At 36.6% G+C, this 16,448-nt stretch overlaps 1 protein-coding gene across 1 annotated transcript in view; it reads left to right on the top strand.

The window, feature by feature from the left end:
• The window catches only part of OTOGL (otogelin like), a 143,443-nt gene that overhangs the window by 97,482 nt on the left and 29,513 nt on the right, over window positions 1-16,448 (top strand). Inside the window, 8 exon segments of the mRNA XM_024737005.1 lie at window positions 146-151; window positions 6,885-6,952; window positions 10,092-10,269; window positions 10,529-10,671; window positions 10,904-10,927; window positions 11,020-11,112; window positions 13,110-13,299; window positions 16,041-16,255. Coding sequence (XP_024592773.1) covers window positions 146-151; window positions 6,885-6,952; window positions 10,092-10,269; window positions 10,529-10,671; window positions 10,904-10,927; window positions 11,020-11,112; window positions 13,110-13,299; window positions 16,041-16,255 — 917 coding nt within the window.

The raw sequence follows: 16,448 nt of genomic DNA, 5'->3' as shown, positions 1-16,448 counted from the left end.
TTATTCTGGACGTGTGGTCTCAGTTGGCTAACAGAAGGTCAGAGGTGGATAGCTAGAAGGAGGAAGTGTGTGCACGTGCAAAGGCCTGCAGCCGAGAGGGAACCCGTCACACAGGGGCTTCAAGCAGGTCATCGCACCCTGAGAGTGTGGTGTGGGGGAATTGTGCCAAGAGATGGTCTGGAAGAGATGTTTAGAGGCCAGATCACAAACGGCCCATGAGGAAAGTTGTTGGGTTTGTGTTTTTTTCTGAAGGCCATGGCGAATCACTGGAGGATTTTAATAAGTCCTGTGACATCTTCCAAATAATAATCTCGCTACAATCATTGCTATTACTACTATTCTTTTTTTTTCAATTATGATATTTATTATTTTATTTTTATTTTTTTCACACACACACACACTGTATTTTATTTTTACAAGAGATAAATAAACTGACACCAAGCATTGTAAATGCATGACCACAACAAAAGCAACAATGATTGCAATTACCAAACACGAAACACGCTCATACTATGTCATAATATTGACATTCAGTCCAGTAATCCTCCACTGTAACAGCTCCTTTACTTTGCAGTGAAAATTGATTTGTATAGTTTTTGTCTCTGAGTCCTTGTGGGATTTTTTTTTTAATCAAACAGAAAGTCACAAAGATTATAATCATCCTCACCAGTTCACTCAGTCCCATGTAATTCATTTTTTTATCTTGATCTTTTGTTAGCACTTTTATGAATTCATCAGTTTTCCATTAGAGTTCTGAAAATGCTTATTCATTCAGTTCAGCAGTATAGTCAGTTACCAGAAACCTGTACTTGTCAGAGTCTTTTCCATGAATTCCTTGACTATGAAACCCTTTTATAGGAACATTTTTGCAAAAGCATCAGAGTACACCCAGAACTGTCTGTAAATGACAAAAGACTTAAAAATTACCACGGTTAAAGATTTGATGAAAGTTCATAATAATGCAGTTGACAAGGAAATTTAGTTATTTCTGAGATATACATTTTAAAGTAATAACTAGAATTATGACATAACATTATACCAGAACATATAAGATTTTTAGAAATTTCATGTAATGTCTGAATCATTTATATTAACATATTTCCATACAAATAACCCAAAGAAAGTTTAGTATTAGTTGTTTCTCTTTTTGTTTGTTTGTTTTTTTTATACAGCAGGTTCTTATTAGTCATCAATCTTTTTTTTTGTGGCACACGGGCCTCTCACTGTTGTGGCCTCTCCCGTTGTGGAGCACAGGCTCCGGACGCGCAGGCTCAGCGGCCGTGGTTCACGGGCCCAGCCACTCCATGGCATGTGGGATCTTCCCGGACCGGGGCATGAACCCGTGTCCCCTGCATCGGCGGGTGGACTCTCAACCACTGCGCCACCAGGGAAGCCCTGCATGTGTCTTTTTGAATTATGGTTTTCGCTGGGTATATGCCCAGTAGTGGGATTGCTGGATCATATGGTAATTCTATTTTTAGTTTTTTCAGGAACCTCTGTACTGTTCTCCATAGTGGCTGTATCAGTTTACATTCCCACCAACAGTGCAAGAGGGTTCCCTTTTCTCCACACCCTCTCCAGCATTTGTTGTTTATAGATTTTCTGATGATGCCCATTCTAACCAGTGTGAGGTGATACCTCATTGTAGTTTTGATTTGAATTTCTCTAATAATTAGTGATGTTGAGCAGCTTTTCATGTGCTTCTTGGCCATCTGTATGTCTTCTTTGGAGAAATGTCTATTTAGATCTTCTGCCCATTTTTTGATTGGGTTGTTTGTTTCTTTAATATTGAGCTGCATGAGCTGTTTATATATTTTGGAGATTACTTCTTTGTCCATTGATTCATTGCAAATATTTTCTCCCATTCTGAGGGTTGTCTTTTCATCTTATTTATGGTTTCCTTTGCTGTGCCAAAGCTTTAAAGTTTCATTAGGTCCCATTTGTTTATTCTTGTTTCTATTTCCATTACTCTAGGAGGTGGGTCAAAAAAGATCTTGCTGTGATTTATTTCAGTATTCTTCCTTTGTTTTCCTCTAAGTGTTTTATTGTGTCTGGTCTTACATTTAGTTCTCAAATCCATTTTGAGTTTATTTCTGTGTATTGTGTTAGGGAGTGTTCTAATTTCATTCCTTTTTTGTAAAAAAATAATTTATTTATTTTTGGCTGCGTTGGGTCTTCGTTGGTGTGTGCGGGCCTTCTCTAGTTGTGGAGAGTGTGGGCCACTCTTAGTTGCAGTGTGCATGCTTATTGTGGTGGCTTCTCTTGTTGTGGATCACGGGCTCCAGGCTCATGGGCTTCAGTAGTTGTGGCACATGGGCTCAGCAGTCGTGGCACACGGGCCCAGCTGCTCCACGGCATGTGGGATCTTCCCGGACCAGGGCTCAAACCTGTGTCTCCTGCACCAGCAGGCAGATTCTTAACCACTGCGCCACCAGGGAAGCCACTCTAATGTCATTCTTCTACATGTAGCTGTCCAGTGTTCCCAATATTATGTTGAGGTAGGTTCCCTCTGTGCCCACTTTCTGGAGAGTTTTTATCTTAAATGGCTATTGAATTTTGTCAAAAGCTTTTTCTGCATCTACTGAGATGATCATATGGTTTTTTTTTGTGTGGTACGTGGGCTTCTCACTGTTTTGGCCTCTCCCGTTGCGGAGCACAGGCTTCGGACGCACAGGCTCAGCGGCCATGGCTCACAGGCCTAGCAGCTCCGCAGCATGTGGAATCTTCACAGATCGGGGCACGAACCCATGTCCCCTGTAACAGCAGTGGACTCTCAACCACTGCGCCACCAGGGAAAGCCGATCATATGGTTTTTATTCTTCAATTTGTTAAAATAGTGCATTGCATTGATTGATTTGTGTATATTGAAGAATCCTTGCATCCCTGGGATAAATCCCACTTGATCGTGGTGTATGATCCTTTTAATGTGTTGTTGGATTCTGTTTGCTAGTATTTTGTTGAGGATTTTTGCATCTATATTCATCAGTGATATTGGTCTGTAATTTTCTTTGTTTGTAGTATCTTTGTCTGGTTTTGGTATCAGGGTGATGGTGGCCTCATAGAATGAGTTTGGGGGTGTTTCTTCCTCTGCAATTTTTTGGAAGAGTTTGAGAAGGATGGGTGTTAGCTCTTCTCTAAATGTTTGGTAGAATTCACCTGTGAAGCCATCTGGTCCTGGACTTGTGTTTGTTGGAAGATTTTTAATCACAGTTTCAATTTCATTACTAGTGATTGGGCTGTTTATAGTTTCTATTTCTTCCTGATTCAGTCTGTTGGTGCTGAATTCTCTTAGCTTTTGCTTGTCTGTAAAACTTTCGATTTCTCCATCGAATCTGAATGAGATCCTTGCCGGGTAGAGTATATCATGCCACTGTATATCATGCCAGGCTGCAGGATTGTAGTTCTTCTTGCTTCTGCTATCTGCCCTCTTGTGGATGAGGCTAGATCTAAGAAGCTTGATGGGAGGGACTGGTGGTGGGTAGAGCTGACTGTTGCTCTGGTGGGCAGAGCTCAGTAAAACTTTAATTCGCTTGTCTGCTGTTGGGTGGGGCTGGGTTCCCTCCCTGTTGGCTGTTTGGCCTGAGGCAACCCAACACTGGAACCTACCTGGGCTCTTTGTTGGGGCTAATGGGGAACTCTGGGAGGGCTCACGCCAAGGAGTACTTCCCAGAACTTCTGCTGCCAGTGTCCTTGTCCCCACATTGAACCAGAGCCACCCCCCACCTCTGCAGGAGACCTTCCAACACTAGCAGGTAGGTGTGGTTCAGTCACCCCAGGGTCACTGCTCCTTCCCCTGCGACCCGATGCGCACACTACCTTGTGTGTGCCCTCCAGGAGTGGAGTCTCTGTTTCCCCCAGTCCTGTCCAAGTCCTGCAATCAATTCCCACTAGGCTTTAAAGTCTGATTCTTTAGGAATTCCTCCTCCCGTTGCTGGACCCCCAGATTAGGAAGCCTGACGTGGGGCTCAGAACCTTCACTCCAGTGGGTGGACTCCTGTGGTATAAGTGTTCTCCAGTCTGTGAGTCACCCACCCAGCAGTTATGGAATTTGATTTTACTGTGATTGCACCCCTCCTGCCGTCTCATTGTGGCTTCTCCTTTGTCTTTGGATGTGGGATTTCTTTTTTGGTGAGTTCCAGTGTCTTCCTGTCGATGATTGTCCAGCAGCTAGTTGTGATTCTGGTGTTCTCGCAAGAGGGAGTGAGAGCACGTCCTTCTACTCCGCCGTCTTGGTTCCTCCCCAACTCATTACTCCTATTCTTAATAGCAACCATTTACTGAGTACTTACTATGTGTCAGGCATTGGAGTACGGACTTTGCATGTATTTAATCTTTATGAGAAAGCTAAGAGAGAGGTCTTATTATTAGCACTGTAGAGATGAGGAATTACTCTACTGCTGTAAAATTTTAGGCATCAGTGAATTTAGTATAGTTTAAAGCATATTTTGAGAGGGGCTGGTAGTACTTTCCCTGTGTTGTATAATCTACGGAGTGAATAAGTTTAGAATAACACGGCATGTACTAAATCTGGGACATACACTGTTAATTCCTCTAAGTACTGCTGTCTACTTTGCATTCTGTAATATCCCCCCAAATCAATAGTCATTGTATATTTTAAACATCTAAAACAATTTAAAGTACCGTGGTCACTATATTGGGGAGATAGATTTTACTCCATGACCCTCAGAAGTAAGAAAACTACCCTGTAAAATTATTTTTATTTGTAGATGATATGATCCTGTATACAGATTATTCTAAAATATCCACTAAAACCTGTTAGCACTAATTAATGGGCAAATAGTAATACATCAACAAGCTTACAGAAAAAAAAGACCAGTGACTAAAATCAATTGTATTTCTATGTACTAGCAATGAACAATCTAAAAATGAAATGAAGAAAGCAATTCTATTTACAGTAGCATAAAATATGTAGGAATACATTTGGCCAAAGAAGTATATGACTTGTACAATGAAGACTACAAAATGTTATTGAAGGATTTAGGAAGATCAAAATAAATGGAAAGCCGTCTCATGTTCCTGGGAGACTTAATATTGCTAAAATGACAATGCTCCCAAATTTTATTTACAGATTTAATGCAATACCTATCAAAATCCCAGTTACGTCTTTGCAGAAATTGACAAAGTGACCCTACATTCATATGGAAATGCAGGGAACCTAGAATAGCCAAAATAATCTTGAAAAAGGACAAAGTTGTAGGACTCATACTTTGCAATTTAAAACTTACTACAAAGCTATAGTTATTATGACAAGCTTGATTATTATAATTCTACCCCAAGACAGTGCTTATAACCCATTGATGATTTTAGAAAACAATGGACTACTTTATCGCTGAGACCACTCAGACCCCCAGTTATCAGAATTTTTCATGACTCTGTGCTTGCTCTGGGCTGGAACTTTGTCTCCTATTACTTTGCTCAAACATTTATGATGATGGAAATGAAGGTATTTAAGTCTGTAAAAATTTCATATTCTCTAGAAGATACAACATCTAATATACCATGAACACTGTTTATAGGACCAAGCAATGGGAATTTTTATTCTACTTCATTTATTTTGTAAGTTAGAAGCCATAAAATAAGTACAAAATTAAGGTTATTTATGGAATTTATTTAACAAAAAAATAAAAGTTTTGTCTAATGTCATTGTGGTAGGCTGAATAATGGCCCTCCAAAGATGTCCATGTCTTAATGCCCAGAATTTATAAATATGGGACCTTACATGCTAAAGGGACTTTGCAGATGTGATAAAGTTAACAATTTTGAGATGGGGAAGTTATCCTGGATTATTCATGTGAGCCCAATGTAATCATAGGGTCCTTATAAAAGAGAAGGAGGAGGGTCAGAGTCAGAGAAGGTGTCACATGTCAGATGTCAGAATCAGCAGGGAAGGAGAAAGGGAGGGAGGGAGAGAAAGAGAGAGAGAGAGAAATTGAGATTTGAAGATATTATTCTGTGGCTTTGAAGTTGGAAGAAGGGACCATGAGTCAAAGTATTCAGGCAATCCATAGTTGGAAAAGGCAAGGAAACAGATTCTTCCATAGGGGCTCCAGAAGGAGTACAGCCCTTGCTGATATCTTGATTTTAGGACTTCGGACTTCCAGAACCACAAGATAATAATTTGGTGATGTTTCAAAACACTAAATTTGTAATAATTTGTTTACAGCAGTTATAGGAAACTAATATAGTCATTTTTAGATGGTATCAACAATGGACACTGCAGTTACAGCTAGACAAAATTTCAGCCATTCATTTTCACTCTTCTACAGTCCTTCAGATTTTGAATATTTTAGAGATACCTTTAGTACTAACAAAAAGCTTTGGAAGAACTCTTACAAATGTGTTTACCAGTTGTGTTTTCCCTTTCCATGGGTAACTCCTTCGCCACACCCAACTGAGGTCTCCAATGATCCACAGCATCAACTATTCTGCTTGCAAGGAAAACATTTTAGAGATTCACCAGGGAAATGAATCAACCTCACTACTCATTTTAGAAATGCAACAAAATTTGTAACTCCTGAGCAATCTTTAGTGATACTATTGATATTTCTACCTGTTCAAACAATTGTGTTGACACCAACAAGGCACTGAAGATGTTTCTAGGATGGTGCTTAAAAGCCAGTGCTCTGGAATCAAAATTGCCAAGTTCGAATTCTGCCTCTGACACTTACCAGCTTACCTCTCTACAACCTTAGTCTCATTATCTGTAAAATGACAATAATATTATTATCTACTTCACAGGGTTCTTGTTAGAATTAAATGAAATAATCTATCTAAAATTTCTTAGCATGGTCTCTATCACAAATGAATTTTATATATGATCAATACCACTCCACTAATGCAGGGGACCTCTTCATTTCCTTCAGAAATGATTACTCCATCAGACTTCACTGCGATTGACAAGCTAACACCTACGCCAGGTTTGGAATGTGAGGTATGACTGAGTAATCTCTTCAGCTGTTTGTCATTTCCTTATTGTGTCTATTCATGTTTCTGTATCACTATCCAGATGCTATTAAACTTCTTTTGGTATGCTCTCTAGTCTTTCTTTGCTAAATTAAATAAGCATTACATTTTAGCAATTTTATTTCCTTAACTGTCAGATATTTCTTAGTAATTAGACTCTGGTCACACTAAGAAAAACAAATAAAATGCAAATGAAGTCTTAAGGATGATTCCTTAATAGTAGTAATTGTGTGATAGTTAGGTGTAATAATAATTACGTGTGATAATTTAATACTTTTATTTATTGATTTATTTATTGGATAATTTATTAACTTAATAATAATTATGTTTCTTTAATAATTCTTTAATAATAACAATTCTTTATAATAATAAAGAGCATATTGTGGGCTTCTCTTCGGGCATTCAAAAATATTTATTAAGCAGCTGCTATATGCCGGGCACTGTGCAAGATGACAAATATATACTAGTAAGCAAAAAAAGATAAGGTCATTGAATCCCAGAGCTAGTAATTGTCTTGGCTGAAACTTGAGAAATTATCTCCTTACTCCAAATATGCTACTTGTTCTGATAAACCAATGATTTATTCAACCAATTTTTATTTAGCACTATTTCTGGCTAGGAACTATTCAGGTACCATAAATAAAGCAATATAAAAGCAGGCAAAAATTCCTGCTTTTATGGAGTTTACATTTTATTGGATTCTGAAGCAGCCAATAAGCAAAATAAATTACCAAGTTATGTAAAACGCTAGAGATTGCTGCTCAGGAGAAAAATAAAACTATTTTCAATGAAATGATCCTCACTGAACCTCACTGAGAAAGTGACTGTTACTTTAGAGCAGAAAATCTGAAGAAGTGAAAGAGTGAACCACGCAAAGAACCAGGGCAACAGCATTCCAGGCAGAGGGGCCAACCAAGTGCAAAGGCCCTGAGCTGAGAATGTACCTAACATCTTAAAACAATAAAAGAATAGCAAGGAGTAAAATAGTATGGAGTAAAATAGTAGGAAGTAAATTAGATTATGTAATAATAGTAGGAAATAAACTAGATTATGTAAGGCCTTGTGGATGATTGTGAAGACTGTGGCTTTCATTCTAAATGACACAGGAAGAGAAAAGGGAGATTTCTGAGCAGAGGAATTATATCATCTGATCTGTTTCAGGATCATTTTAGCTGCTGTGTTGAGAGTACGGTGTAAAGAGACAACAGAACCAGTTAGGAGGCTATTGCAGGAGTTTAGGCAAGAGACTGATGGTGATCTGGACCAGGTGATAGCATTGGAGATGGTGAGAAATGTCTGGGTTCTGGATCTGTTCTGAAGGTAGAGGCTACAGAAATTACTGAAGAATTAGATGTGAGGTGTGAATGAAAAAGAGGCATTAAGGATTCTAAGAGTTTTGCCTTGAACAACTGAAGTTTAAAGTGGGCATTGATCAGGATGGGGAAATTGTGGGAAGTGAAGGTCTGGGGTGGGTAGAGTCAGGAGTTCAGTTTTGCCACGTAAAGATTAAGATTCCTCTTAGACATCAAAAAGCTATGGGTACACAGATCTGGTGAACACAAGTGGAGTTTAGGGTAGAGATCAAGTTAAGATGAAATTTTTGTAATTCTCAGTGGATGAAGGGTATTTAAAATTGTGGGATTAGATGAGATCACAAAGGGATTGAGTGAAGACAGGGAAGAGAGAAGGGCCACTACAACTTCAACAGATTGAGAAACAATGACAAACATGCAAAGGATATTAACCACTGAGCTAGGAGAAAATGGAGGAGATTGTAGGTGATCTGGAAGCCAAGAAAAGAAAATATTAAGGAAGATGGAGTAATAAGCTATACTAAATATGTTAACAGGTCAACCAGATGAGGTCTGAGAATTGATCATTGAATTTAGCAATGTGGAGTTCATTGGTGACCTTGTTAAAGATTCTTTCAGTAGAGTGGAAGGTATAGATTCTTTAGGTGGTTTAGGTGTTGTTTAGGCGTTTCAGTTTTCTTCTATCTCCTTTCATTTTCTGGGAGTTGATACAACTTATACACAGAAAATTTTGCAAGACTGAACTTGACTATTTGCCTACTTTTGGCTTTTAAATTGAGAAGTCCTCTCTTAATAGTCTCACTATTTAGAAAACTATTTACCCTCTCTTATTCTTGTTTTTTATCATGTATAACACTGGAATGATAGAAACTGACCCATAAAATTCAGGGAGAATTAAATGAAAAAAGCTACTTTATTAGTGCATGATATATAATAGGTGCTAAATAGATGTTAATTTTTCTTCCTCCATCCCCTGAGATGCAGTATAGAGTAGTAGTTAAGAGCCCTGGTCTTCAGAGCAACAATGCCTGAATTTAAGTTCTGACTCTACTAGCTATGAAACTCAGGGCAAGTTAATTTGACCTTAAACCTGATTTTCTATCTGAGGAATAGGGAAAAATATTAGCTCCTACCTCAGAGGGTGTTTTTGTGGGAATAAAATAGACTAATTAGAACAACGTCTGGAGCGTAATAAGTGTTATATTATTTATCATTGCTATAGTTATTACTATAATTTATATAGAATGTAATTTATAAAAAAATCTACCACTTATTTATTTTTTTATTTATTTATCTAGAAGTCTGTGAGCTATATATAAAAAGTAATTTATGATTCTACCCAGGTGCTGTCAAACTGATATCACATTTGAGTTTTAATGGAATATATAGATAATATTAAGTTGTAATTTTTTTAAAACTGACCTCAACAGAAGTCTTAATCATATACTAGCTTTATACAACATAATACGAAAGGTTGACTGCCACTGTATAAGTCTGCTTGCAAAGCACTAATCTAGGCAATTTAGGACAAGACTTCAGTTTGCTCAGAAGTTGGGTATCTGGACAATTCTGATAGTCAAATCAATATTAAGGTAAAGTTTAAATGAAGTTCATACTGAATATTTCAGAGAGGATACCTCAACAAAAAGCTGTAGTGAAATTTTAGTTGTTCATCTTTCAAAAGCTTTTGTATTTAGGAAATGTACACTATAAGCAATGTGAATGGGAAACTTAAAAATTAAAACATTAGTTGAAAATGGAAAAATATGCATTAATTTTCTTTTTTATTAACAGCCTCAAGAATTTGATCCTGTTTATAATTGTACCCAATATATATGCCTTGATATGGAATGGAAATTGTACAACTGGTCTCTTAATTGCCCAAAGGACATAGAAATGCCTGACTGTGGTTTCCGGGGAAGAGCTGTTCAAGTGAACAGAGATATTTGCTGCCCTGAGTGGGAATGTCCGTGTAAGTCTGCATTCCTTACATGGCAATGAATTTTTAATCGGGGGAGATTATTATTTTTTTTGAAGCAATCACCTCATCAAGACAAAGTTATTGTTGAACTTTCTTCATTTGATTTATGATTTTGATTCCCAGTAACTTTTAGAGTTGCTTTTTGTCAAATATAAGGAGACTAATTTAAAAGATGTTTTTAAAGGAGCAGTTATTACTGTAATACAAATAATTAGTTAATAGACTAAATCTACTCTCTACCACTTTTTAGGTCGGTGTTCCATGTTGTCAGAACTCAGCATTATTACATTTGATGGAAATAATGCAGCATTGTATAGTATGGCTTCTTATATCTTAGTAAGAATTCCTGGAGAAGTTATAGTTGCTCATATTGAAAAATGTTCCATGAATCAGGTAAGTCATAATCTGTTCTTTTGTCATTTCTTCATAAATCTAGTAGCAGAAGTATGTTGCAACATTAGGTATTCCCAGAGCAAGAAAGGACTCAACAGCTCACTGAGGTTTATCTTCTGGTACTTAAAACAAAATGTGTTTCATGTGAATATATTTAGAGGCATATAGTATTAATCCAAATAATGTTTTTAAAAGTCAAGTAATGTATTTTTTTTAATGTTTTTTCTTTCAGAATGGAAACTCATTTAAAAAGCTAGTGAGTATCTGCAAAATGTCTAGTGAATTACTTATGTTTATTGCTAAAATTATGTTTAACTACATAAAGTTTCAATTTTCTTTCAAATTAAGGCTTCCTCTGGAAGAATCTCTGCACTTTGTTTTAAGAAGTTAAATTTGACCACACCTCTACATAACGTACTTGTCAATCGGGCAGCAAGAAAGGTAGGAACACAAAGTAAAGCATATCCTCATAATGGATGAAATTGAGAAATTCCATAAGCACAGTTATTTCCAAAAAGAGGGGAAATTAAACACATCAGTGGAATTTCATTGCTATGATGTCTAATCATTCTTTTCATGGACAGTTGAAAATGTGTTTCATACTATCATATGTCTCCTACCATAACATGCCAACTGTTGCAAATGTTTCTCCCCTTTTGAGGTTAACTGAAACAGCCATGTTAAACATGCTACAGCTCTCTTGGATCATATGAGTGGCCAAGCTTCTTAGTGTCAGAGTTAATGTTTAGTGTTTCAGATTAGACAAAGTGGAAATGATGTGAAAGAGAGGATCCTAAGGTTGCAAAGGGTAGCAGCCAAGAACACCCGAAGGAAGACTACTGAGAGAAAAACAGAGGGAAAGAGTAGTTTTGAAATGTTGACACCATTAACTGATAGCTTAAAAAAATGAAGGAATATTTAAATTTGTTGAAATGAACTGAAGAAGAGCAATGCACCATTAAAAAGTTGGAAAGGAGCCATTTGATTTTACAGGAAAAACCTTTATCCAAAGGAATTATATTTACCAAATAGGAGTGAGTTATAAGCTGGATGCTTCACTCAGGTCTACATGGTCTCTCAAAAACATAAAAAAAAAAATTTATAAAGATTTTGCTCAAAATGGCTGAGATGTTATATGCTTTCTGGAAATAATTCTGTTAGCACAGGCCATACATTCTAGACTGGAAACAGTGTTAAAGCAAGCCTAAAATGCAGTAAGATATCAGAAAGTTTAATTTTAAGTCAAACTTAAAATATATGAATGTGTTACTTTTTTGGACACGAGAATTTCTATATATACCTTTGATTTTAATGAGGTTGGTATATTAACAGGAAGTGGGTGGGAAATTAAACTCAAACCTGGTCCGTGCTGTTGTTGTGAACATTTGGTTGGAAGGGCTTATTTTTGGCCTCAGCTGAACTGATGGCTGGTCATGTATTCAGTTGAAAACTTGTTAACTTAAAAAATCATTTAGTGAGTTTATGTGATAAAATGACACAGGTCCTGATCTCAAGTAACTTGCAGTTGTGTGTGGGGTGCATAAATGTCATTATCTGCCAATTAAAAGGCAGTAGGAGCTATAGTGATAGAGTGATGACCAAGATATCATGGAAACAGAGATACAGGTCATTGAAAAATGCAGTTTATAGGAGGGTCAAGTGGATATTTTTGGAGGAGGTGACACCTAAGATAAATGTTATAGAATGAGTAGAAATTAACCAGGCAAAGAAGGCTGTTTCAGCTTGAGGGTGGCAAGAGGAGGAAGATATAAAGATGAGAAATTGGATGGTTAGTCAGATAGAACTCTGAGAAATTTACTGCTAGTTACAGCTCATGGTTCCATGTCATCATTGTTATTTAAAGCACTGTTTTCAAAGTAAAAATCCTTGGATTCCTTATATTAGTATTACCAAGAAAACGTGTTAAAAATATAAGATCTAGGATCCAATCCAAACCTTGGAAGTAGAATTTCTGGTAATCTTAATCTTTACCAAGCTTCACAGATGGTTATTATGAACATTATAATTAAACAAACACTGATTTAGAAGATCAAATAGAGGACCCAGATTAAAGAAAACATCCTGAAAAAAACTTTATTATCTTTAATTTATATTAGGAGGTAATGGTATAATCAACATATATTGGGGGAAACATAAAAAAGCATATATAACTTAGAAGAAAGTTAGGTTTTGAAGAAAATAAAGGGCAATGAGGTTAGAACAAATATTGACTATAGCAAGACAGCAAAAGAACAATAAAAGAACTTAGGAGTTGTGAGAAACTGTGGCAGCAGCAGAGAAGTAGATTTTTAAGCATTTAAAAATAGTTTACGTTAAATCAGAAGAAATGGAATAATCTGAATTTTCCTAATTTTTATGACTGTATATTAAAACATAAACATTGTTCTAATAGGTGTAAATGCATTATGTAATTTTAGGTAGAAGTGGATTCTATTGCTGTACCTTTGCCTTTTTCAAATCAAGATCTGTCCATAGAGGATTCTGGTTCAGTGTATGTGATTACTACTCCAGCTGGACTAATCATAAAATGGGCTCATCTTACAGGGATTATAGACATTCATTTTGGCTCTCAATTTAACTTGTCATCCTACACAGAAGGACTTTGTGGTGAGCACTGCTTTTCAAATCTCTATTTCTTCTTTTTTTTTTCTGTTCACATTACACCGTCTTGACCCCTCTTGCCCCATTTTTTGGGTTGGAGAAGTGATGTTAACTTTCATTTCCCCATGTGAATAGTGAAGGAAGCAATGTCTTTCCATAAATGGACTTAGAAGCAAGAAATAACAGTTCAACTTGGGTATTTTATGGAAATATATGCTTACCACTGTTTCTACAATACTGTTTGTATTCCTACTAGCTCATCTTTATTACGCATTAATGAAGTGTCAGGCATTATTTTACATACTTTAACTCATTTAATTCTAACAGTAGCCTCAATAAGTAGGCACTAGTGTTAACTTATAAGTGATAAAAATGAGGCATAGAATGATTAAAGACTTAAATAACTTTGTTTCTTATTTTTTTAAGTTTGAAATCAAAGAAAATTTAGTTAAGTCATCTTGAAAGTTATATACAGGGAACACAGTGTTCTGAATATTAGTCCCAGTTTTCTTATGAAGTGTAAAGCCTAGACGTACCTTTACACTTAGGTTCCATAAGTGTGACCTAAGTGTAAAGGTACACCTTACACTTCCTTATCACAATATGTTACATAGATACATAGTGATAAGCCAAAGGAAACAAATTAGAAATATCTCTAGGTACATAACAAAATAAAAAGAACAGTTCTGGCTCTGGTGTCTGCCAGAGCTATCCCGTTTACAGATGGTTAAGTGAACATCAGTTTCCTTATCTTTAAAATGGGAATAGTAAAATCTACCTTCAAAATTGTTGTTAGAATTGAATGTGAAAGTTAACGTAAAACACTTAACACATTGCTTAATACAGTCAATAAATATTAGCTTAGTACAAATACATCTATTTTAAACTCACTAAATATTAATTGAGTAAAAGTTAATGGATCAGCTTCTGAGTGTCTGGCATTATGCTTGGTGCTGACAACTCAAAACAAATAGACCAAGTCCTTGCTCTCAACAAATTATATGAGATACCCAAATTTCTTCTTCAAAAATGTAAAGCATTTAGTGGAAAGTTTGGCTAAAATGGTTTACAATTTCCTTGCCTGTTTAGAGCATGCTAAACACAGCACAGACTTCTGTGGTGACTTAGGTTATCATTGTGGAAATAGTTATTGTATATACATGGTATTGGGTATACATAATAACCCAATAGATATTATTGAGTAATAACTCAGGGATTTGGGGAATGCATATTTTCTCTTCTGATTTATCACTTCTGTGTGCTATAACTTCTGCTTGATTTTCATGTTTGTTTGGTTCTTTTCCTCTACTGTCAGCTCATGCTTTTATGGAGACAGTCTGCTAACTGGATTCTTAACTAGTCACTATAGAGAAGGGGCTAGGGTCACCTTTTTGCTAACAAGGGTCACCCCCTAAACTTCCTGACCTCCACAATGGGAGAGCGGTGGTTTGTTAAAAGGAAATCAGGGTGCTGGCTGATTGAGTTGTAGTGGACAAGAGTGTGACCCAAACTGAGTATGGACACCAGAATGGGAGGTCTATATTGACAACTTGTTCTACATAGCACTGTGAAGTCTGCAGGAGTGGTGGCTAGAGTTGCAATGAAAACATATTTTTACTACCAATACCTCTTCCCAGAAGAGTTTAGACTTTAAACATAGCTGCTTTACAGTATAGCTCACTTAGCTTGAGTTTTATTTATTTATTTGTACTGTACTCAGTCTCCTGTATATTTACAAGTGTGGGGCAACTATGGCAGCAGAAACCTTTATTGATCTTGTTATAACTGCTTGAGGATTAAGATTTGATACCTGAAAAAAATGTTTAACTCGTATCTTTTATAGCTAGGAGCCTTGGGAATTAAGAAAAAATTATGTCTTAAAGTAGGGTGGGATTCAGGTAAGGTATGATCAGGGTCCTAGGCCCATTTCTCTGTACTTCCCTTGGCTTTTCACTTCACTAGATAAAAAGTAAGCTCTGTCCTCAGTTTGGCTTCCCTGAAGGAAGCTAGAGGCTATAGCAGGTCACAGCATCACAGCCATCAATCGGCCATGTCATTGCAAGGAAGAGAGATTGTCTATGTCCTAGAATTCCCCAGGTCAAATCCTGAGCTTAACAATGGTTGTTCTAATGTTGAACAAATCTGTGTGTCTAAGTGACTGCCACAAGCTGACTGGTTTATGCCTGGATTACCTGTAACAGTTGTTAATGAAAGGGAGTAAGGCTTACCTTTATGCTTACCAGGGCCCTCTGCTGGAGTGGCGTCATGTGCTAGGTAATGGGGCAGAGATAGTTCCTGAAGAGAAAAATTTAATGTTTTCAGGCAGGGTTTTCCTGGGGGAATAGATGCTTAGGAGGCAATCACAAAATGTCTACTATTCTGGGGAATACCCTGTCAGATTTAAGAACTAGTTCTTAAATTATGAGATAGTGGTAATAGTGGAAGAGTGTAGGGACAGAATCAATCTCCTCTTTCTTCTTCTATGATCTTTCAACATATCTTGACTTCTAGGATTATAATTTCTTTCTTATCTGGTTAAGACAGTTCTATACTATTTTATCAAAGAATCAGACACATAATTAAAAAAAAAATCAATCAACGTTAAAGTCAAAGGACATAAATTTGGTGCCTGATTCAGTAAATAATTTATTCATTTTAAATCAGTTATTGAGATGATTTACTTCTGCTGCCTATATTTGGTTTAAGGGAAAAGAATTTTTCCTTCTAAATGTCACACATCTTTTTAGGAACTTGCAATGAAGATCCAGATGATGATCTAAGGATGCAAAATGGCACAATCATTACGAATATGGAAGACATAGAATTATTTATTGAGAGCTGGGAAATTGAGAAATCATTTGAAGTAACAACGAGGAGGCCTTTTAGAAATTGTACTGAGCACGACTGCAGTCACTGCATTGAGTTATTAAATAGAAGAGTTTTCATCCCATGCCATAATGAAGTAAGTTGAAAGCAACCATAAATCAGAACTGTCATGTTAGACATGTTGAGAGGAAAAGCCAATAACTTCTTGTTCTTGCCATGATGTTCTTCTACTGAGAATAGTATATCCCCAAACGTCCTCTCAGTACGCTTTGGAATTCAAAATCATTTACTGTTTATTGACTTATAGAACAGGAAGGATAATTATCTTT

The sequence above is a fragment of the Neophocaena asiaeorientalis genome, unplaced genomic scaffold, assembly GCF_003031525.2.
Source record: "Neophocaena asiaeorientalis asiaeorientalis breed wild unplaced genomic scaffold, Neophocaena_asiaeorientalis_V1.1 scaffold134, whole genome shotgun sequence".
Taxonomy (NCBI): Eukaryota; Metazoa; Chordata; class Mammalia; order Artiodactyla; family Phocoenidae; genus Neophocaena; species Neophocaena asiaeorientalis.
This window is presented reverse-complemented; position numbering and strand designations above follow the sequence as displayed.